Source organism: Uloborus diversus, chromosome 10 (genome assembly GCF_026930045.1).
Source record: "Uloborus diversus isolate 005 chromosome 10, Udiv.v.3.1, whole genome shotgun sequence".
NCBI lineage: Eukaryota > Metazoa > Arthropoda > Arachnida > Araneae > Uloboridae > Uloborus > Uloborus diversus.
Genome location: NC_072740.1, coordinates 75,175,538 through 75,198,976, shown reverse-complemented (window position 1 = coordinate 75,198,976; position 23,439 = coordinate 75,175,538). Strand labels below are relative to the sequence as shown.

At 33.2% G+C, this 23,439-nt stretch overlaps 1 protein-coding gene across 1 annotated transcript in view; it reads right to left on the bottom strand.

The window, feature by feature from the left end:
• The window catches only part of LOC129231056 (BAI1-associated protein 3-like), a 196,343-nt gene that overhangs the window by 49,365 nt on the left and 123,539 nt on the right, over positions 1-23,439 (bottom strand). Inside the window, exons 18-24 of the mRNA XM_054865304.1 lie at positions 20,895-20,963; positions 16,521-16,595; positions 15,579-15,632; positions 15,061-15,165; positions 10,981-11,070; positions 8,197-8,412; positions 7,224-7,292 (exon numbers count right to left, since the gene is read on the bottom strand). Coding sequence (XP_054721279.1) covers positions 7,224-7,292; positions 8,197-8,412; positions 10,981-11,070; positions 15,061-15,165; positions 15,579-15,632; positions 16,521-16,595; positions 20,895-20,963 — 678 coding nt within the window. The remainder of the gene's footprint in view (positions 1-7,223; positions 7,293-8,196; positions 8,413-10,980; positions 11,071-15,060; positions 15,166-15,578; positions 15,633-16,520; positions 16,596-20,894; positions 20,964-23,439) is intronic.

Here is a 23,439-nt window from a genome sequence, read left to right as displayed (position 1 = left end):
TGCGCATAATTTTTCTTTTTTACTTCCTTTTACAAAAAAGGAAGTATTGTATTCGCGAAAAAATTTTCACTCAAAAATCGCCCTTAATTTCCATTTTGCTCACCCCCAAATGAATGTTGAGTTTTTTTTTCGATTCGACCACATGCGGAAAAGTGCCTAAGAATGTATAGACACGCGAAATATCCATTTTGACCATCACCGAGGTAATTACAACGACTTTTCTCGTGACGTCTGTATGTATGTGCGTATGTGTGTATGTGCGTATGTGCGTATGTGCGTATGTATCTCGCATAACTCAAAAATGGTATGTCCTAGAAAGTTGAAATTTGGTACATAGACTCGTAGTGGGGTCTAGTTGTGCACCTCCCCTTTTGGTTGCTTTCGGATGTTCCTAAGGGGGTCTTTTGCACCTTTTTGGGGGGAAATCATTGTTAATTTCGATGTAAACTCAAGTGGCGTTATAATTTGTCGGACACTTGGCGATATATCGCCAGTCTTTTGGTCGCCAAGTTTTGTCGCCAACTTGGCGACAAATTTGGCGGAGTTTTTTTTTTTTTTTGGTTTCAATTTGGCCATTGTTGGTGATATTTAGAGAATAAATATTGAATCACATTAAAATAGCGAATAATGGGGAAATGACATTAAATTGGAGTAAAAGGAAGTCATGTGATGCACACATCAGCTCGTTCGTTTTTATAATAAAATCCCATGCCATTTCAAATGTGTCATTTTTTACCAATCTACGTAAGTTATTCCGCGCATTATTATTTTTTCAAACGTAAACTCATTTTCTGATCACCTTGTATTTACGATTTTCTTGCACTGTTGAAATTCTTTGGATTGTTCACGCTTCGGTTTGCGCTTTTTGTTTCACATTCTCAAAGAGGTGCTTCATAGTACAGTTTATTATTATCTGGACAAATATATGTAAAACAAAATATTGAACATTTACGTTTGAAAATCACGACAAAACACGGCGTGTAATTCTTCCACTAATTCTACGCAATAAATTAATAGAATTCAATCATTGCTTGAAGACACAGAAGGAGCATAGAGCTTTTCAGCATAGAAATGCATTGTTCTCTACAACTAAAAAATTTATTCTAACTAATAAATCAACTTTACGAAAGAGGATGTCTAGTATACTGCTACATAACTGTAGCAAATCCTACCAAATGGAGTTTTACAAACCACTGGGCATTATGTATAGCACAGAAAATACTTAAACTAGAACATTTCACGAAATCTAGCTCAATGGCTTTCAAAAATTTTAACTGTAGTGCGAAAACAGCCTAGGATTTTCAAACAATACCATGCGAAATCTCCCTCAAAGTCCTTTCAGTCACGTTTTGGCAACTTCTTTTCGAAATTTTTCTCTTATTGCAGTTTTTTTTGTCCAGTTAGATATTGCGCTCCCTTAATGCTTTTGAAATTCATTTCTTAGTCAGACAGATAACGCTTTATTCTTACTTATTTTCTCCTTAAATCCTTGAGGTCTTTTACTTCAGCGTAGATATTTCAAATGAGAAAGGCAAGAAATGAATTGAATCGACCACATTTAAATAAAGAATTGGTCTATTTTCTATATGTATAAAATGGAGAAATATATTGGCTAAGATATTTCCAGCGGTTTGAAACCAGATAAATTTGATTACGTTATTAACTTATGTGTAAGGTTATGCTGCTAGTTAAAATATTATAAAAAATAAGTAAAAAATTGAAAGAAAATTCCGAAACATTTGTTTGATAATTTGGGACAGTTTATTTCGAACTAATATAAAGTCATGTTGATATACACTATCTTTACTTTTTTGAGTTTTTGTTTTGGTTTTTAATTCGCCTGTGCTTCGACTGGCCCTTTTGTCCGTCTAGTTAAAAATGGTAAAGAAACAATTCCATGAAAATATGCACACAATTTTCAGTAACTGTATTCAAAAGAGTAAAACATATACTACTTAAAGTTTGGTGAAAATTTTATACTACGAGCTTACATAAAAAGGTTGATACTAGGGAATGCAATACCGGTATACCAAATACCGGTATTGAGAGCTATTTTGCAATTTCATAATACCGGTATTTGCTGGGGTTTAATACCGGTATTTTCGGTATCAGCTAAAAATATTAAATACTGTTATATTATTTTAGATATAAATTTCTTTTTCGATGCGATAATACCAAAATCAATCTAATTAAGTAAAAATTTGGCTTCAAAAGCACTAATTTATAGAATAACAATGAACAAAAGTAGCGGAAAGATTACAAAATGATATTTTCATCCCTAGATAGTGTGATGAATCGCACTTTCGTGAGTTTATATGAATCACGTTTTTATTTTCTCCATTTCCTAGACTTGCCCTCTCGTGAAAATTATTTTTTGGTGTAATTACGAACGTGTTTGTGCTATTAACAATTTATTGTAACCATCAATTGCTATATTTCTGTATGATATTGTTTTTAAATATTTGTCTCGACTGTACTGAATTTTGAGAAAAACTTTTTCTTGTTAGTAAAACAAACAGTAATTTGTTGTCATGCTGTTCTATCTCGCTATTCATCTTTATGACAAGCGAGATAATATTTATAATGCCTTGAACATTTGCAACGAGGTAAGGCATAATCAGTTGGAACATATTTTCAGATAATTACATAACTGTGAAGAATTCCGAAAAGTAAACGAAAAAAAAAAAAAAAAAACCCAACAGGATTAAATTCATCGCAAGTTTCAAGCCAAAGAGTTAATAAAAAGCAAACACAAACCTATTCTGATCAAGTGGAAATCGTTGCAGATGCTGGAAAAGAATTTTCGCTCGAATAAGTTAAAATTACTTATACATAATAATGCCAAAAAAAAAAAAAAATACCCACAATGCAAAAGAAACACCCACAACCACAAAAATGATTTTTTCAGAACCAACAAGTTAAAGGCCGAATTATTTGAAGATGAAAGATTTCCAGGCAGCTGCAGGACCTGTATCGCTCATTATTAACAGTACCACCGGTCTCCGCGAATTCAGAAAGAATATTTCAAGTGCAGGAAATTTGTTCACTAAAATGAGTTCCAAATAGATGCATTATGTTTCTTGCTATAATTGATTTTTTTATTATGATATTTGTTCCTTTATTTTATATTTGTTCACGAAAAGCAAATAATGCACTTTTTGCACAAACTAATAAAATATGGCAACAAAATTTATATATTTGAAAGTTTTTTGGGAAATTTTGAATACCGGTATTCCCGGTATAACTTTTAAAAAATACCGAATACTGGTATTGCAATCCCTAGTTGATACTCAGGATTTTTTTTCATCACCACAGAAAAATAAATAAAAAGAAAAATAGCATTTTCAAATAGAGTTTTGAATCATTTACAACTATTTTCTATAATTTTCATTCCTAAAAACGTAAACACGGACCATATTCAAAACTATGTGCAAGCTTTAATGCTAAATTTAACTTGATTTCATTGTGCTGGTAAAATGCGCACGATGTTTTGCGTGAAAGGTTTAAAAAAAAAGAGAAGTTTTAATGTTAACTGCTATTTATATAAATGCTTAACCTAAAAAATGAATGCTTTACTTTTTAAGCCACACGCTGACTTTGACTTTCTTTCTTTATCATTTTTAAAACTTGAAATATGTTAGTGACTTATAGGATTATTATTGAAATCAATTTGAGTTTAGACGATTTTTAGCTATGTCTGTTTGAACATCGCATGTCAAAACCTTTCAGCCTGCCACAGATTGAAGTGACATTCGGTTTACAATGCCCATTGTCAAACTGAATGTGTAATGGAGTTATTGAGAGTGGAGAAAAGAAATTGAGATTAGTTGGCCTGCTTCTGCATTTTGCTGCGAGTGATTTTCTCCCCCGTGAAGTGTCGGTGTATGACTTTTGTGGTTGGAAAAGATGGAAAATATTTTTCTACTCGTGTTGCTTATGCATTTCAGAAGCTTAAAATTATTTAAAAATCTTTCATGAACGCATTTTTGAAAATAAGTTTTGAGTCCAAAAATATGGTCCCTCATCTCCATTCCACACACGTGTTCTTCATTTTGGGTTTTGAACTTTTCAATATTTTGTTCCAGAATAACTAGAATTTTGTTTTTGTTTTCAACGCTGTAGAAACATGTAGGGACAGATGCTGCGTTATATCATGCACAATATAAACAGCAATTAAATCCCTATTGTGAAAACTAAAAATTGTTATTCTATTCTGATAATCGATGATAAAGAAAGTTTTGTGTATTATGACATCCTGATACTAAAAAGACGTATGGCAAAAGAGGAGAGGAAAAAATGGCTTGAAAATGTCATGGGAAAAACAAAAGAAGTGTTTCATAAAAATATGTTTAGGTTTTCTTAGAATTCCTTTCGATGCAATCTTTTCTATGATTTCGTTTTCAATAATTCCGAGAATATGATTGACTCAGTTGTGGCGACATTTCAAATTTTTTTTGTAATTTTCAATTCAATGTCTATTTTCAAATTATGTTCAAGCGAATATTATTACCGGTTCACTTGAGCTCATTTAGTGATTCTCAAACACTTCACAAGTGAACCACCACGTTGTATCAAAACACGTTTTCGCGCTGCACTAATTTTTGACTGTACAACAGTGCTAAATCGCAGCAATTACGCGCTTGTGCCTATACTAGTCCGATAACGTCACAGATGAAACCAATACAACAACGTACGGACATGCTCTATCCGGTATGACATCAACCTTTATTAGAGTATTATTAGTCTCCTAGGTGCTGCTCTGATAATTTGAGGCTTGACCTAGAAAATGTGCACTTTTGGGGAGTAGAGTGAAAAGGGAAGAGCTATTGATGGCACGGATTTGAGATGGAATAATTTTGCTAAACTACTACAAATGTCACTTAACTCCAGTGCAAACTATCCTTTACTATTTCTCTTAAAAGAAATAAACATTGTCAAGGTCAAGCTTCAACTAATCAGAACCGCAGTATAACGTATGAAATCATTCGGTATTTTGTCACAACTAAAAGCTCGTTTAACCCAATCATAAAAATTTACTATTGTTTAACACGATGGACTGCTAATATAATCATTGTTATTCGAGCCTATTGTAACATTTATTGGAATTACAAAAAAAGTTTACCAAACCATATTTTTTCCTGATACTTAGTTATGAGATAAAGTTGATTAGAACCAAACACTTCCTTGACAAAAAATAAAATTGCGCTTAACAGTAATGTTATTAATAATAGACTATCCATGCATATATTTTTAAAATCATCTATGCATGAAATATTTAGCCAATTTGAAAAGACAAATTAATACAAGCTCACTCTCTCCCACTTGAATGGGATTAACAGAAATGCATTTTGAATTCCTGAAATATTTACAGTATTTTTGCGACTCCTTACATGATTACTGATTTTCTAATTTCCAAGAAAAAGCTTGAAAAATATTTTAATTAAGCAATTTTTGAGCAATTTTGTTTTCACCTAAGTTATTTTTCAATGTGCCTCGAATGCATTTGCGTATTTTTTTTTCAAAAAATTTAGGTCTATCTTAAAGAATCAATTTTAAAATTCGTTGCGCGCTCGAGGATCCACACAGGTGTACCAAAGTTCTCTACTTGGTTGATTTGATTGACTAGTTAATGCAAAAATATAATTAATATAAATTAATACAAGCTCACCCCTCCCGAACTCGAAAGATATGAACAAACATTCGAACATGCATTTTAAACTCTTGAAATGCTTCTTCAAAGTGCAACCCCGAGGGAAAACCCAATTTGAACCCTTTACTTGCAAGCATTCATTTTTATGATTTCTCACATCACTTCTGATCATCTAATCTTATTTAAAAAAAAAAAAAAAAACATTTTTAATTGGAAATATTTGCGAGATCTTGTTTTCACTTGAGTTCCCTTTCAATGCACCCGAATAAGTTTGGCGATTTTTTTCTGAAAAAATGAAGTTTTTTTTAAAACTCCTGCTCAGAAAGCACCAATTTTGAAAATGGATGCGCGCATGGGCATCCATGCAGGTGTTCCAATTTTCTCGTCTTTGTTGGTTTGATTTGCTGGTTATTGCCAAAAACATAGTTAATTACAAGTATTTAAATATAGTTAATATACTAAATGTACACTTGAAAGACAATAAACATTCGGAACATGCATTCTCTTGAAGTATTCTTTCAAAGTGCTTAAACTCAGTTTGAACCTTTGACTTCCAAGCATTTACTGATATGCTTTCTGAGACTTCTCGTATCATTCCTAATCATCTAACCTTTCAAATAAATAAATAAATAAATAAATAAATAAATAAAAAACTATTTTTAATATTCAATATTTGAGCAATTTTGTTGTCACTTGAGTTCCCTTTTAATGCACTCCGAGTATGTATTTGATTTTTCTTGAAAAACTGAAGTTTGGCTTTGAGCCCTGCGCAGAAAATGCTGATTTTGGAAATTGTTGCGCTCATCAGGTATACGAAGAAGTACCAATTTTCCTTACTTTGTTGATTTTATTGACTAGTCAATTTAGCTAATTATTGGTTATTATTGTACTCAAACTCCACACATTAAAGCAAATTCATCTTAGACTCATAATCAGTGATTTATTTAACATTGATCAATGTATAAAACTAGTTTTGTTTTTCAAAAATAATCTAATAGCTCTTGTGCGTTTAATTGCATCAAATATTTATGCTATTTTCTCTAAAAAAAATTATTCGTGGAAATTAACCACTTTTTGGACTAAAGCAAAAACAGGATGCAAATGATACTTGAAAATGTCTAGTTTCAAGTATGTCAACCTATCGGGTTAGTGGGTTATATTTTTAGGCTTATTTTTTTTTTAAATTTCTAATTACATCCAAACTACGGAGAAAAAAATAAAAGCAATTCGCGCAAACATAAAGCATCAAACATTGTTTTAAAAACAGTTTATACGAATATTTCTGTTCCTATTTAGTTATGCCGTTCATGTATGAGCATTGGAAATGTTTTTATTTTTATAAACTTATCAGAAAGAAGTCTTTTAAGCATTCACGCGTGGTGTCATGTCGACTGACACTGACACACATAACATTGAAACTAAAATTATTTTTTCAAATATTGGCTTATATTTTAATTATCCGTTTTATAGATTTAAAGTTATTTTCAAAGTTAAATAAAACTTCAAAGAACTTCTTCAAGGAAATATCATCACTAAAAATAGTAATGGTTACAGCAATGAAACAAACTCTAACCTTCTCTGGCTCTAGTTTCTCTGGAGCCCAAGCCATGTGGAAAATTAGCTTCCTTATCGGTGGTTTCATCTAAGGGAAAAAAAGTTATTGTAGAAAGAAGTGAATGATAAAAGCCGTCATCAGACAAGCCCAATCAGCACAAAAGTAGTAGGAGTTAAAACAAAGACATATTTCGAAATTTATTTGAAGAGTAGTAAAATCTGAGACGTCGTTTGTTAAAACAAGGAAGTTTGATTAATTTGCTTAGGCAAGCTCATTTCGTCACATACATTTTCAGTAGTTGTGTATTTTGAAGGCGAATAAGAATACTTTTAAAAAATGAGAAAATACTGCATAAAAGTAAGACGTTTCAACTTTCAAATATCAAAGTTTAATTCATAAAAAGTAATGTAATACATTTGAATAAAACAAAATTTGAGAATATGTACTAATTTAGAGCCCATCTCTAAGACTGAAGTTTTTTTTTTTTTTTGAACAAGCGCTAAGTCCTTTTTTACTCCTGGGATTCCTTCTCTAATATGGGGCGAGGAATCCGATGATGATTCGGATGTTGATTCGAATTGATGATTTGAATGTTGATTTGAGGAATCCGAATCAACCTGAAAAACTTTAGTGCTAGTAAGATTTCTCTTAGTTAACCATTTCATATATTAATTATGTCCAATGCAATTTTCTCTGAGGTGACACTCATCTCTCATTCATCCCCGCGTATACAAACTCATATTTTGAACCTTTGCATACTATATCTTCTGCTATTATTTCAACTAGTATCTAATACCAACACGTTTTTTTGACATTAATTGTTGAATAAAATTTGCTGCTGAAAAAAAAAAAAAAAGCTATGTAATATTTCGTGAATTAACTTCAACTTCTTAGTTTGAATTGCCTTTAAAGATGATGTTGTAGATATCACTATTACAAAAACATTAACAATATGATTACATACAATACTAAACAAAGTTTTTGTACTCACTTGATCGGCAATGTTGTTTAAGACGCTTTCAATCATTGTGTGAACGTGATCAGCCGCTTCAGTAACCATTGTATCCACCATTGCTCTGCATTCATCTGCAACGGTCTGACCATCTCGATGGATTATTTCTTCTATAACGCCTTCAAAATCCAAATCTTTTTTCAAGGTATTAAGACCGCTTAAGACATGATCCATATTGTTCACATATAAAAGCACCTAAACCGTACAGTAAAGTTACTTACGAAGTTAGAAAAAACACCAGTTTTTGCGAAAAGCTGTGAAGTACACTCCTGTTTGTGAAAATTACAACACCATGAAGGATGCATCATAGTTTAATGAAATTTAATACACAGTTGAGTGGTGATGATACAAATAAATAATTACATTTTCAAACCAAAAAAACAATAAAAAAAGATAGAAATTAGTATTTTGTGTGGCCACCAAGTGCCGCAGTAAGAGTTGCTACACGACTCGGCATGGAGTGGAACAAAGTTTGAATATCTGCCTGCGGAAGAGTATTCCATATGCGCAACCAATGTTCGTCTGTCGAAGCAACAGGACGAGGATCACGAGAGAGACGCCGCCCAAAGAAATCCCACACATGTTCAATCGGTGACATATCCGGGGAATATGCAGGCCAAGAAAGAAGCTGCAACTGCTGCGAATCAAGGTAGGATTTGACAGTCTTGGCGACATGTGGATGGGCATTATCCTGCTGAAATATAGCCCCTGGCAATCCTTGCAGGAAAGGAATAGCTTGGGGCTGTAAAACTTCGTTTAGGTGTCGGGTACTATTCAAATTGGCCACAATTCGTAGCAATTGTGATCTTTCATGATATGCTATGGCACCCCAGACCATAACTTCGAGTGTTCGTCCACTGTGGCGTTCGATAATGCACTCCGGAATGTGCCGTTCACCGGCATAGCGCTTGACACGAATTCGGCCATCATGGTGCCACAAATTGAAGCGGGATTCGTTAGAAGAGACGACCTGCTGCCAATCAGCACGCCAGCTCCTATGCACATTGGCCCATTGTAGCCGCAGGCGGCGGTGGTTTTGCGTGAGAGGAATCCTATATAAAGGAATCCTTGCGCGCATCCTACGCTGCAGCAGACGTCTCCGAATTGATGAAGCACACAATGAAACACCTGTAGCTGTTGACCACTGTGCTGCCAATTGTCTAGAAGAAACTGTGCGGTCCGTCAGCGCCATACGCAACAGGTGTCTGTCATCGCGAGCTGACATCACATTTCGGGGTCCACTCCCGGATTTCCGAGCTGTCCGACCCTCGTCCGTCCACCGCTTCCAAACATGCATGATTGTGCTGCTGTTACGCTGCACACGAGCAGCTACTGCACGATAAGACAACCCAGCTTCACGAAGGCCGACGATTCTGCCCCGTTCAAACTCCGAAATTTGCTCAAATTTCGCTTTCTTTCGTCGAAGAGGCATAGTAAAGATTCAGTTAACGTTTACTCTAGCATATAACCACCGATAATCATACACGCCTCGCTACAGTCGTCTATTTATATTCGGTTCGATCCGCCGTTCAGAGGGCACTGCTCAGCATACGCATGCGCTACCGGTCTGCAATTATAATCATTTGCATATCATGCCCTACTTTACATTTCCTGCAATTTTCAGCTCACTCGCGTAAGTCCTTCGTGGTGTTGCAATTTTCACAAACAGGAGTGTATATGTATTGTAAAAAAGGACTCCTAAAATATTGTACGGTTACCTAAAATTATAAAACAATGATTATTAGTTTCATAAATAAACTATTTATTAGCTTGTTTCAAAATTATACTACTATTTAGGGTAACTTTGAGCCACGTCAGAAATAGGATGCAAAATAACTGGATTTTATAGAAGTAGTGCAGTGTTAATGAAACAAAACAAAATTTACAAATGCTTTTATTTTGTATTTAGCTACTTCGCAAGATTTCTATCGTTTAAAATATTGAGTAAGTGAGAAGCAAAGGGATGTAAGTTGAGATTTTCAAATTTTGATTAAAACGCGTTTAAAGTTGCGGTCCTAGGTAGACTTTCTAGCTAGGTGTTGCAATTTTCACCAACAGAAGTGTATGTTAAAATTTTTTTCATTTCATTTGTGAGAAAAATATGCACTTTAACCAGTCACTTTCCTTAACGGAATACTTTGGATGAGTTGTGATTAGAAATCTTTTAGTTGATTTTTCGAAATTCGTATAGTACAGTCGAACCCTCTTATAACGAGCGCAAACGGACCGCGATATTTGCTCGTTACAACCGAGGGCCGTAAAAAACGAATTAGTGATAACAATTATAAACATTCATCATACGAGTTCATACTCTTAGTTGCTTTTTTCTTTTTCTTTTTAGTTTCTGGCAGTAGTAAAGAAGTTAATTTGATTGAACTGCCTGAATGTCTCTTTCTTGTGCCACGTTTTTTGATGAATACTCATACACACAAATACAATATTTAAATGTTTCTTTACTCCACAAATTAAAAAAAAGGGCCAAATCTACTTTTCTTCAGGATTTATGACTCATCACTGATCGTCGGTCAACACCGGAATATTAAAGGATTTTTTCCTAGAATGAATAACCAGAGCTAAAAGTCAATATGAAAGAAAAGCTAAAACTCAAGCACAAAAATATTGCTCGTTTTAAGCGGGTTTGCTCGTTAAAAGAGAGTTATGCTCCCATAGGCTTAACATTGTACCAACCAAGTATTTCTGATTTTCTCGCTAAATCCGGGTTCTCGTTAAATCGGGGCTCGTTATAAGTGAATTTGACTATACAAAGTACAGCATATTTTCAGTTTCACTACCTTTCGATAAGTAAGGTTCAGATGTAGGCTTATAATCTAGATTTTCCTTAATACTAGAGGGCTGAAAAAGAAAAAAACTTCTCTTAAATCTGCATCACTGTATATTTGTTTATACATATCGCTACACAAGGAAAGTGACATAACTCAACATTTTGCAAAAAACGTACTAATTGTTGATTAAAAATCTAAAAAATTGAATCCTCTTGCCACAAAACTCGCTCTAAGTTAGCTTACATAACTGGTGCGTTATGGCGTAAAAAGGATTTATTCACTAATGACACATCATTAACAGTTTATAATTTAGAAGAAAAATTTTCGAACTTTTAGTATGCATTATTAATTTAAAAAAAAAAAAAACTAACCAGAAACATAGCACCATAATTGTTTCTTATTTGAGACTAAAACCCTTAAAGCTACTATTGTGTAAAATTTTTACTTTCTACGCTGCCGTTTTTTCTTTTCTTTTCTTTTTTTGGAGTTGTGTCACTTTCGTTGCCGGGGGGGGGGGGGGAGAGAAGGAACACTTGTTGGCCCGGGCCAGAGGCTGAAGGGGGCCCAATATTTTTTACATTAGGGGTGAAATATAGTGGTAAACAATATGGAGGGGGGCCCGGAAAAGTCATTTGTGACGGGATCCAAAATTTCTGTGTACGAACCTGTGTGTGTGTGTTTGCTTTGGAGAAGCAAAATCAAGTGTCAAAAACATCAGTTTTACAAAAAGTAGTCGTAACGTTTCTTGGAGCATCTGAAGATATTGTATCATGCTGCATTAGAAATGTGCATATAATTTTAAATTAATTTTAATGATTCTTGAATTTAAAGTAACATTGACTGTTTAAGCTCATAATAAAAATAATTAAAGCCATATTTAGGAATTTTTAGGACATTGCTAAATGTGATTACTTTGGCTCAATACTAAGGTGCTGCATCACATTGGTTGTCACTGCACCAAAATGTTTGCTTCTTTATGGACGATATTCGATCAACAATTTTTTTAAAAATCGAACATGGATTGTTTTTGTTCTAAGTAAGTTGCAGTTATGTACGTAGGTAGCATCAGAAGTACAAGGTGATAAAAAATACCGATTCATTTCCACGGAAATGCTGGTATATTGATTCCTTTCGCAGGTGTTTGAAGAAATGATCTCATAAGAAGAAAAAATAGCCATCGTTTCCTGGAAACGTGGTGCTGAAACATATGAAAAGGTCAGAGCCAGATTATGACACATGGGACACAGACCCAGGACACCAAAATTTGGAATGCACCAAATCTGTATATAAAATTCTTAAAAATGGAGTAATTTCATATCGCACTATAACAAGATTAAAATATGAAATCCAAAAAAAAAAATTAAAAAAAAAAAATCTTACCTACTGTCCCAAAAATTCCGAAGCCAAAATATTTTACAACATTACTATATGGAATAATCGAGGAGAAGGCGGGCACCAACTGAAGTTCATGCCCCGTCTCCTCAGAAATTATAGCCGACCCTAGAAGAGGTGCTTTAGCTGTACTACCGAAAATTTGCCATTCCACCGTCACGTGCGGGACAAAAAGACGCTTAAATTTCATCAACACATTTTGCGAATTTCTCTTCACATTTTAACTAAATAGGGGTAAGCAAATTTTTTAATCTTTACATTGTATACAAAGATACTCCTGATACAGTTATATTTTTATGAAACACTTTTGTTATTTAAAATTTAATTTATTTGCATGCGTCTCGTGCGGGACATCCAAAGTCAACCTCTTGTAACTTGCTTATGAATTAGTTAATATTTTTGTCCTAGTTACATTAATGTTAAAATAAATTGTAGATTTTGAGTGTAAAGGTTCCGATGAAATGAAACATATCTCACTTGTTGAGAAACAATAGTTCCATTTGAAAAAAAAAAATATGTATTGAGCCATTCTACGAAAAATTAGTCACTTTGTCATGTACGTGACGATTCATAGAAATATTTCATTAAAAAGTAATTATTTAAAAAAGTAATGACGAAATATTTTGCTTAAGATATCACACATTCGTTTGTAATTTGTTAAGCAACACAATTTTTATCTTTACCCCTTTAAATTAATATTTTTAATGAAATATATAAGGCGTTACGTGCGGGAAAAATTACCGTTTTCCGTGGAGTGGCCCAAATACGGAAAACAGCCACCAGCAAGCCTACTTGTGCGTTGATCAGACGAACTGGCAGCATGATAGATGAAAAACATCTTAGACTACCAGTTTCACTGAATTTGTTCACAAGTATTCTGATCTGATATTGGTCTTTGCTGGAGGCTGTTATCGGTATTTTTGCATACGTCTCATCACCTAGTTTTCAAGAAGTATAACGATGGCTATTCTTTTTTCAAAAGAGTGTATTTCTGCAAACGCCATTGATAGAGTTAAACTTTTTCGAAAATCATATCGATAACCAAATTAATTTTGTATAATTTTCTACCTAATTAAAGTAGTATAGATGATGCCGATTACTCAAGGTAATTTATTCAAGAATTTTTTTTTTTAAAAATGACATCATTTATAAGTCAGTGAATTATTTCATTGAAAAATGAACTGATTGGAAAGTTGGGAAGAAAAAACGTACGTAGGCGAATTTTTAATGGCCGAGATAGAAAAAAAAAAAAAAAAAAAAACGACGTGTAAAATATTTTGATAAACTCGTAGACTAAAATCAAATGTATGATAACAACACACAGTGATATAGTATTGTAAATAATTTCAATAATTTAAAAAAATATATTTCAAATTAATTTTCGATTATTTATATTTTAGTAAAAGCAACGATGCAGATTCAACTGTTGACTTATTATTTCTGACTAAAACTAGTAACTTCTTATGACAAAATCAAAATTTTCTCTCACTCCGAAAAATGAATTTACTTTATATACTTGCCATAGATTATTTTTGAATAAAAAATGCGCTTATCATTTGATGTTGTCGTCAATGAAATATTTAAAAAAATCAAAGTTTGACAAGAGTCAGATGCAATGACAGGGAAGACAAAAGAGGAGTTAAAAGGATTTTAAGAATTTTGAAGTTTTCATTGAAATTTTTTTTACAGATTCGAATACCGGAAAATATTGATTCAGAAATAAATCAGTTTTGTATTTTAAGATTCGTTTTATTTTTCTTGTGTGTGCATGAATGCTTTTTGCAAGTACCGTTATAACGACAATTCAGTTTACACCTGCAAAATAAAACCATTATGTAATCTAATATTTAATGTGTTCTACTGAGTTCATTAAATAAAAGTAAAACTAGGATATGGGAAAGACGTATTTAAGTTAGTGTTTTTTAATACGTTTTGTAAGTTCTACATTCATAAGAAATGCAGAAGTTGAAAAAAAAAAAATGTATTTTTCCTTTCTAATGGGACTGTGTTCGAGGCTTTAGCTTTTGCAGTTCTGTGCGATCCACTGATATAGCATCCATTCTTTCATATGGCAACACGATCGGTGGATGCCATGACCACGAGAATTAGGACCCCCAGTTATCCCGCCAGATGGAGGCCCCTGGATTCTCTTCGATGTGAAACTGCACTAGGAATTGAATTTTGTTAAAAGTACTCAAAGCTAAATGAGTGCTCTAGGGATATTTCATATACCGCGAGATGAACGCTTTCGGCTACGTTTTTCTAATAGCTAAAAAAGTGTAATGATATGAAAACTTCTACACAAAAGAATTTCATAAAGAAAGAATCTCCTCATGCAAAAGTAGATATTATAACTATTTATAGCAAATGTTATTTTTAAAGTCTTCTGTTATTTACGAACAGAAAATACAATGGCACTCCCCTCCTAAGAGTGAGAATGCACCCCACTAAAGGAGCCCCCCTTTAAAAGCAAGAGCCCCCCTCCCTGAAAAAGAGAAAAATACCTCTCAAAACAACCCCCCTCCCTGAAAATTTCAATGGCGTAGTCTGCGCCATGACCCTCCCACCCCTAGGTGGGCACCATAGAAAATATGCCAAATTCATATCGAACTTTTATATCGAAAAAATGATACAGAGTGAGTTTTTGGTTTATTTAAACCATACTTACCTTGTTCGATAATTCTAAATTTCCACTGCTATTGAAGCAAGTGCTGTCTCCTTTCAAACGCTTCCAAGATAAGTTTGTGTACAAGATGACACCGCCTACTGTAGTCTGCAGTTGAGAATATAAGCAATCAATAGGTCACAATACAATTATTTTCTCGTGTATAAATATATCAAGTAATAATACTCATTACCTATACAATGTAGCAAATGATGCTTAGCTAATCTAAGTTAGCTAAATAGTTTTCCTTTAGTTTCAAGAAGATAAACTGAGACGCATGTAATTTATAATTTCAAAGTTTCAAATATGTTTCTATCAGCTGCGAATACTGATGAATCCATTTACATTGGTACTAGGTGATATTTAAGCAACTGCAGTTCTTTTACTTGAATATTACCACCCAGGACTTTATTTATAACGGACAAAAATGGTAGGAGCCTTACATTCGTCAGATTACTAAAATATATTTGCGTAATTAGCATAAAATTTGTCAGCATCCGACCACTGAAAAAATTAAGCACAGGAGCTGAGTTCTCATGCCCAGAAGATTCTTGCTTGTGCGTTGGGCTCAATTTCTAAAAAATAAAATAATATAAAATAAATAAATAAAAACTAAGGGCTGGGGCCCTTTCTTCTTCAGAATTTACGACGGCGAGTCAAATGAAAATGAGCACTCTCCCCTGCGTAAGAAGGAGAGAGAGAGAGAGCTTAGGTTCATCATCTGCAACCTTACAGCAGGAACCTAACCATGGGGTAACACTAATGGTTAGGGCACATTTGACTCCGTTTTCTGTAAAACCTTCTTACCGTTCAGTATGCAGTCTCGGGATCACCATATATCGTCGGCACCATGTTAAACTAACGAATGCGAAAGATCGCGAATCGCATTTTACAAATTCAACGGTTTTTCGTAGTACTCAAAAAGGGCTACCTATTGGTTATAACGACTAGAAACAATAGTCTTACGCTATAAAGTCATCTATAAAATTAAAACATTGAAAATAACTGAACGCGTCAGGTAGAAAAAAAATTATTGTTTTGAAACTCCTGAAAAGTGCCAATTTTCATATTCGTTAATTTATTATAGTGCGACGATATCATGGGAGTAGTTGCTGAATTTTCCCATAACTCAGGCCGAGGATCGATCCCATTGACCCCATTATGATGAAATACAGCAACCATAACCGATAAACCACGTGATTGAAAGTCGAAATGCAACTGGCTCTTTCTTTGCGCAAAAAGAAAAAAAAAAGAAGCTTTAATACCACAACTTCAATACAACAATGCTCTCCACACTTATTAATAGTAAACTCTTTTCTTAAATAAAATCAATGATACGCAAATAATTAGCTCGAAGAAAGCAAATACAAGTATAATGATAATTACGATTACGAGATACCGAGAAGATAATAATTCAACTAAGTTAATTTAAAGACTCATAAACCAAGATAAACATTACTTACTTGTGTAATTGTATGCAAGTATGGAAAACTGGTTGCTTTTACGGGCCAGCACAGTTGGTTCCAAAATTCTCTCATCTGAAAAGCATAAATATTTCATTTTCCTTAATATAAAACTAGTTACATTTATGTACAATATGCAAATGTTGGAACTTGCCTTAAATGTTAACTTGGACTTCGAATGAGAAAATAACGTTGTAACGGACAAAAATTGCAAAATAAATTGCATGCGCTTGTTTCGGATTTACGAACCACTTCATCAATGCAAAAAAAAAAGTGTCACGTGTGATGTAAGAAATCTAAACTGTAAATTAGAAAAGTGTTTAAGGAGTTGATTTTGCAATTTGTGCGTTTTACGCAGTTATTTTTCATATGAAGGGCTCGGAGCAGATATGTTACAAGCCTCAAGCCGTTATATTTAGTTTCCTCACAATTTTTTGCGTCTAATACTTAATATGTGCTTTTTAAATCTATTTTTGAACATTTCTTTATATTAAAAAAAAAAAAAAAAAACCAAAGATCTAATGAAATGCTCGTTCAAGCATCCGAACAGAAGTTTTAGCTAATTGTCGTTCTTTTCTCAGTAATCAATAAATAATTTCTCCCTCACCAACCTTTAGCTTAATTATATAAGTGAAATAAATTCTCATATTTCTTATCACTGAACAGTGAAAATACTCGAAAATAGTTCTAGTACATGGTTTACGCAATGCCAATAAGTAAAATGCTAAGGAAACCTTTGTTTAAACGTTTTAATAACTCTCCCAACCAAAATTTTATATATTTTCTCTCTCTCTTATTTTTTTCCAAAAACAAAATAAATCTTTTTTTTTTTTGCTTTTTCGTGTAAGTTTGATCCACCTGACAAGATTATCAAAAAGAATTCTAGAACATGATTTGGGATGCTAACGACTAGTGAAAACACAATGGGAGGGGGGGGGGGGTGTCGACAGAGAAACCCTTTTTCACTTTTTGTGATGGTAAAATCTCCTTTATTATTTTTTCAGCTCTTGCAGCAATAAAATTCTTAAAAGTCATGTTTTGAAAAGGTGGATCTTTGAGTTTGATACAGTTGAAAAACTATTTTTTTCTATTAAATGAATCACTGCTTCTTTTTAAGACTTTCATTTCCAGTTATACATTAAAAAAAATATTTGCGAAAATTGTTTATATTCTTGGAATTCAAAAATGGAACTTCAAGACAAAATTTATTTTGAATACCAACTTTTAACATGTAAAATTCAATTCATACTCGGAAATAGTTATTTCGTTTTAAGAAAAACAATTTTCTCGTATAATTTTTTCAATTTCTTTTGTTATTTTTAACCTTTCACCATTGAATATATAATAAAATATGCAGATAAATTCTACTTGAAGTTGGTATCCTATTTTCAAGAGAACGTTATCCAGGAAATATTTTAAATGGTTTCATCTTGATAAAAATATTTGATTCTTCTGATGAAATTTCTTTTTAGTTTTAGGTTATTTGACGTTTCAGCTCGTTTTAAACTCTGCAGTCTAATTCAGTTTGCAATTCACAGCTGTAACCACGTTACAGTAAGCTTTCTGTCGAAAATGAAAGGGTGTCGGGTAGAATCGATAATTAAATCTTTGAAGTTGAATATTATTACATCGTTTTGTAAAACAAGGTTTCATGATTGAGAGAGCGACCATTCCACTTATATCCTGAGATATCGACTGAGAGAAAAACAAAATTGTAAAAAAATATTTAATTATTTGAGAAGATTATAAAAATCATCTTCACGGGTTTTTCTATGTGCCTATCACATTCCCATCGAAAAAAATTATTTTCACCCCGCTCTAAAACACTTTTAGCCGTTGCTGCAGCTTTAGCAAGCCCTATGCATTCTCCCCCTTGAAACCAGAGTGTCTCAGAGAGGGGAACACAGCAATTTTGTTTTCCAAAATGCTTGAGTCAATTTTATTTTTTTTATTTTTAAAACTTTGTACTGCAACTGCTTTAATTATGTTGCTTCAAAATATTGAATTTAATTTCGAACCACAATGGTATCAAACAGGTAGGATTTTTAGTTATTTCGCTTAATGTTCATGCCTTGAACGAGGTGATAAGTTATGTGACTGGAAATGTTCTCGTTTCGGAATATGCAAATCCATCATCTTTTACCGATGGTTCAAGTTTAAACTTTTTTTTTTTGTACTTTGTGGTTACGTGCGTATACGAGAAAATAGCACTAGTAAGCGTTTTAAACTGCTTAGTAAATGTTCCTGAAATAATTTTTGATTCCGATTCGTAAAATGACTGTCGTTTTCAAGTACCACATGAAGTTTTTACAAAAAATAAGAAGTCAGGCTTCAAATATTTAAAAGAATAATCAAAAATTAATCTACGTTTTGTACGAGGTAGTTAGTTTCACACTTTAAAATTTGTGTAAAGAAAATGAGCCAAAAAACAAACACAGCTCCCTGACACAAATTTTCTCCGGTTGAAATATCTCCCTTATTAGCATCCAGCCAGAATTTGTCATAATAATTTTAGTCCATAAATCCTGGTGTAGAGGTCGACATCCTTTCGAGAACTAGGACCGTTTTTTCCCAAATTGTTGTAAATTATATTTTTAAAGAGCCAAATATTAGTAGATAATTTAGAAAAATAGTGCAATTGGGATCTACTGTAAAACATTTATTTCTTGTCCAATCAACATATATTTTACATCTTGTAGAAAACGGATAAAATTTTTAAAAACCAATTAAAATAGGCCTTATTTTAAAAACTTAATTTCAATGGCTCACACTGACGAATGAAAAAAAATTAAAGCACACATCAAAATTAAAATAATAGAAATGCATGTACGTGATTTTTGTGAGGTTTTAAAAATTCAGTAAAGATTCAAATTTGTGTGTGTGTGTGTTCCAGAAATTTTGGTATAAGTATTCAAAATATTTTATTTTCTCGAAGCTTTCTAGTGTTAAAAATTCAGACATTTTTTATGGTAAATATTACCGTAAACTGGAGATTACAGTACAGCGCCCGCCGATCGATTCACTAGATGGCTTACAGTGCAAAGCGGATAACACCGTATTTTCCCTCACTCGATGCGCCCCGTCTAGTATGGTGATCAGCTAGGCCGATTGCCAATACGAAGGTCCCGAGTTCCAACCTGCCGCTCGCATTTTGCGTTTTTTAATTCTCGTTTATTCGTCCGTAAAATTTTACAGTAAAATAGGATTTTACGGTAAAAGTTATTGGCAACATGGATGCCTGTAACTTTTACCGTAAAATTTCAGGATTTTTTTTAAAACAGTGAGGCTTTTGTCATGAAGAATTTTCTTTATTTAGTTTTAATAATGGTCATGCATGAAAATATTTATTCATAACTGTAAGTTGATCCAAAAAGTAGTGTAGATGCTATGCAGATGTGTTTAGCGCTTTTTCTGCTTTATGTAGACGCGTCCGGGTGTCTCAGTTTTCTTGCAAAACAGTACATGTATGTCTGCATCGCATATAATATGCACGGATGATTATTAAAATTACTTACTTATTGACATTATTACTGATAATTTTTTAGTGCTCTTAAACTATTCAAGAGCCAAAGATGTGGCACTACTGAACCACATGTTGCTCGAGAGCCGTATTTTTTCAACCCCGGCCGCAGCCCCCAATTTTTATCTCTTCAATAACTTGAGTCCTTAATCTCGCTTTCCCCTGTCTGGGTCCCTTCAATTCGTTTGAATTGGGGCCTTAATTCCGTTAGATTACCGTTTTTAATACCTGCTGGTATTAAAAACGGCAAGCTCCGATCTGTTGGAGTGTGTAAAAGAGATTTTAGCGGACGAACCCACGGGCTGAAATGTCTCAAAACTATGTAGACTGGACCCGTGCTCTAGTACCTAATTTTTATCTCCTTAAGAACTTCGGTCCCTAATTTCGCTCTATTCAGTCCGATTTACTATAAGTGTGAAAGACTGCATTATTTCACTTGCTGGTAATAAATAAAAAATGTAATATCCGTTCATTTTCAGTGTGAAAAGCATTCTAGTGGGAGAATCCGCGAGCTGAAATATTTCAAAACGATGGAGACAAGATTAATGGAAAGAGTAGTTGCAATCTTAATTCTCCGAACGATTAAATAATACTAGCATTAGCAAAAAACGAAAAAAAAAATCCATAGCAGTTAAAACTCAAATTTTTATTAAATACCCTTTAAAATTTGCACAAATGTGACATTTCCGGTATTTATAAATTTTATGCTTTTAAGGCAGGCGTAATATGCTGAAGCGCTTGACGCTGCATATTATGATATTAATTTCATGTACGGTAAGTGCACATTTTTCATTTAAGTTTTTATTCTTACATGAATAATGGGTATTAGACATTTGTAATTCTAAATTACCAACCTGGATGAACGATAATACTGTATCTATAGCTGACACGCTGCATTTCAAAGACTTGTCTGGATTTTCCATCTGAAAAATAGTAGAAGGTTATAACTCATTTCAGCACGAATCATAATTTTTTAATCGTAGTATTTTTAAAACAAAATCATTTAGAAAAATTTTACTTCAAATAGCGGCCGGCAAAATATTTTTCTTTTGTGATCAGTAATGATTTTGGGAGTTACTAAGAAATGATTATTTCAAGTGCAGGACGATAATTTGCATTCCTCGGGATCGTAGCTGATCGGTGCCTTAGGACTTCTTTTAGGATCGTTCGCAGAAAGCAGGAATTTGTGTCAGCCAGAGGCGGTGATTGGGACTAAAAAGTGGGGGGGGGGGGGGAAACTGAAAGTCATAGTACTTTTAGCGGCAGTAAAAAGAAAAAAAAACAGGGGGTGGGGGAGTACAAAATTTTGCTATTGCTGGTTTTGAGAGCAGATGAGTGGTAATTGATATAAATCTAACAACTTAACTCACGTTTTTATTAAGATTGTGCACAATAACTTTCTCCGAAGAAACACTTAGAATTAGACTTACTTTATTTACCCCAAAGTATTTTGAGATGTCACAAACACTTGGTAACAATTTCGTTGAACAAGTATGACTTGTTTAAGCAAAACAATTGATTTACTAATACCTAAACAATGAATACATAAACTAAAAGTTATTGCTTGTGCAAAATAATATTTCATAAACTGATATACAAAGTAAAACAAATAATTATGTTCTGAAAATTTTGACATTTCTGCTCTTTTTTTTCAAAAAATATTTCTAGTTTTGGTTCCTAAAATGGGGAAAAAAACCTAAACCATAAAAAGGGGGGGGGGGGTTGCCTCTCCGAATCGTCGCCACTGGTGTCAGCTGATATTTATAATAAAAAGTGATTTTTTTCAAAATTCATATGAATGGATGATAACTCTCAGTAAAACAAAAACAAGAAATTGAGTTTAAAAAAAACATTTATTGTTAAAAATTTGTCCACAGATGGTAATTAGTCACGTCTGTGGACCGTCAATCCTTACCGTGTTCCAAATTTCTACGCTTATAGTTATTATTTCATATATAAACATATTTCAATAAACAAGTTTTTTGATTGAAACTGTATTTAAAGTACAAAAACAATATTTTAAACCTAAATGTGCTGGTAATTTTAAAATAAATGTCTGTATTCGGAGTAGTAAATCATGTCTGTGTACACAGAGTTAAAAATATTAATTAATTCATCCAACAGCGGCACATATAGTGTTATAGTCCATGAATTTCTCCTCAGGGATACATTTTGCTTGGAACTACAGTTACAAGTGCATACGTTGTGTTTTATCATATTTACTTTTAAGCTTTTGGTAATTTTTTGTCTTGTGCAGAAATCAACACATCACATCTGGGGCATTATTCGAGTTCGTGTAATTAAGTCAGATTATTAAATAAATAAATTTATCTATAGACATAAGTGTTGAAGATTTGTTTTCCAACTTTCAGAAGGAAGTTCTAAATGCATCAGTGCACAGGTAGAGAAAATTATGTTTTCATGACGCCTGTGGACATCTTATCTGTAGGCAGACTATGTCCACAGATTTAGCACTGTGTCACCAGATGTGATAACAAAGAAAAAATAGCTAAAATAACCAATGTGGTTAAAGTAGTCTAGTCATTTACAAATTATAACAAAAAGTAAAATAATAATTTTACATTATTTTCAAAATTTACTATTAAGTTCAAACATGTTAATTACTTGGATTGTCTCTCCTAATTGTTCAAAGATAAGTTCTTGAAACTGGCAGTTTCTGTGTGACAAGCAGTGTTACGTCCGTGGACTTCTTTTATTTTATGTTTAAATAATTTTACTAATTTGTGTTTAGGATTTGAACCAATATGACAGTGTTGCTACTTAAAATAAGATCTCTCTTTAAGATAAATACGAACTCGATTTAAGATTTTTTTAAACCTTTATGAAGTTCCTGCTTTTCCTGAGAATGACCCTTTGAAATTTCGCTTAGAAGCAAACATTTTGTTTAGTAACGAAATAAAGTCTTACTTCGTTTAGCCTCTACGAGGACAAAATTTTAACAATACTTTTTCTTTACACCTAATGCACAATCGTAAACTCAGTGAGACACAATTTTTGTTGTTGCTGCGTTAATAGACTATAGACTTCAGAGAGAAAACAACAGCAACAAAAGTTGTGCCTTCGAGTTCATATTTGCGCACTGGCTATATAAAAGACATATCATAAGCATTTCGCCCTTACGAAAGCTGAAAGACGGAATTTTTGTTGACGTTTTCTCCTAGATTAAAACCAATTTTTGAGCGAGTTAAGTCTAGTCGTAAACCGAGACAACTCAAAAATAGTTTCAGTCAGTTTCTTCTATTTCTTCCAAATTAAGAACAATTGTCCTCAACTGGTAGTCACAGAGTGACGCCTCATACCCTGCGAATGGATACCAATTTCAACTAGATGTATTTGGACAAAAGTGGACTTTATATTTGTTTTGACTGCAGGAGCCTA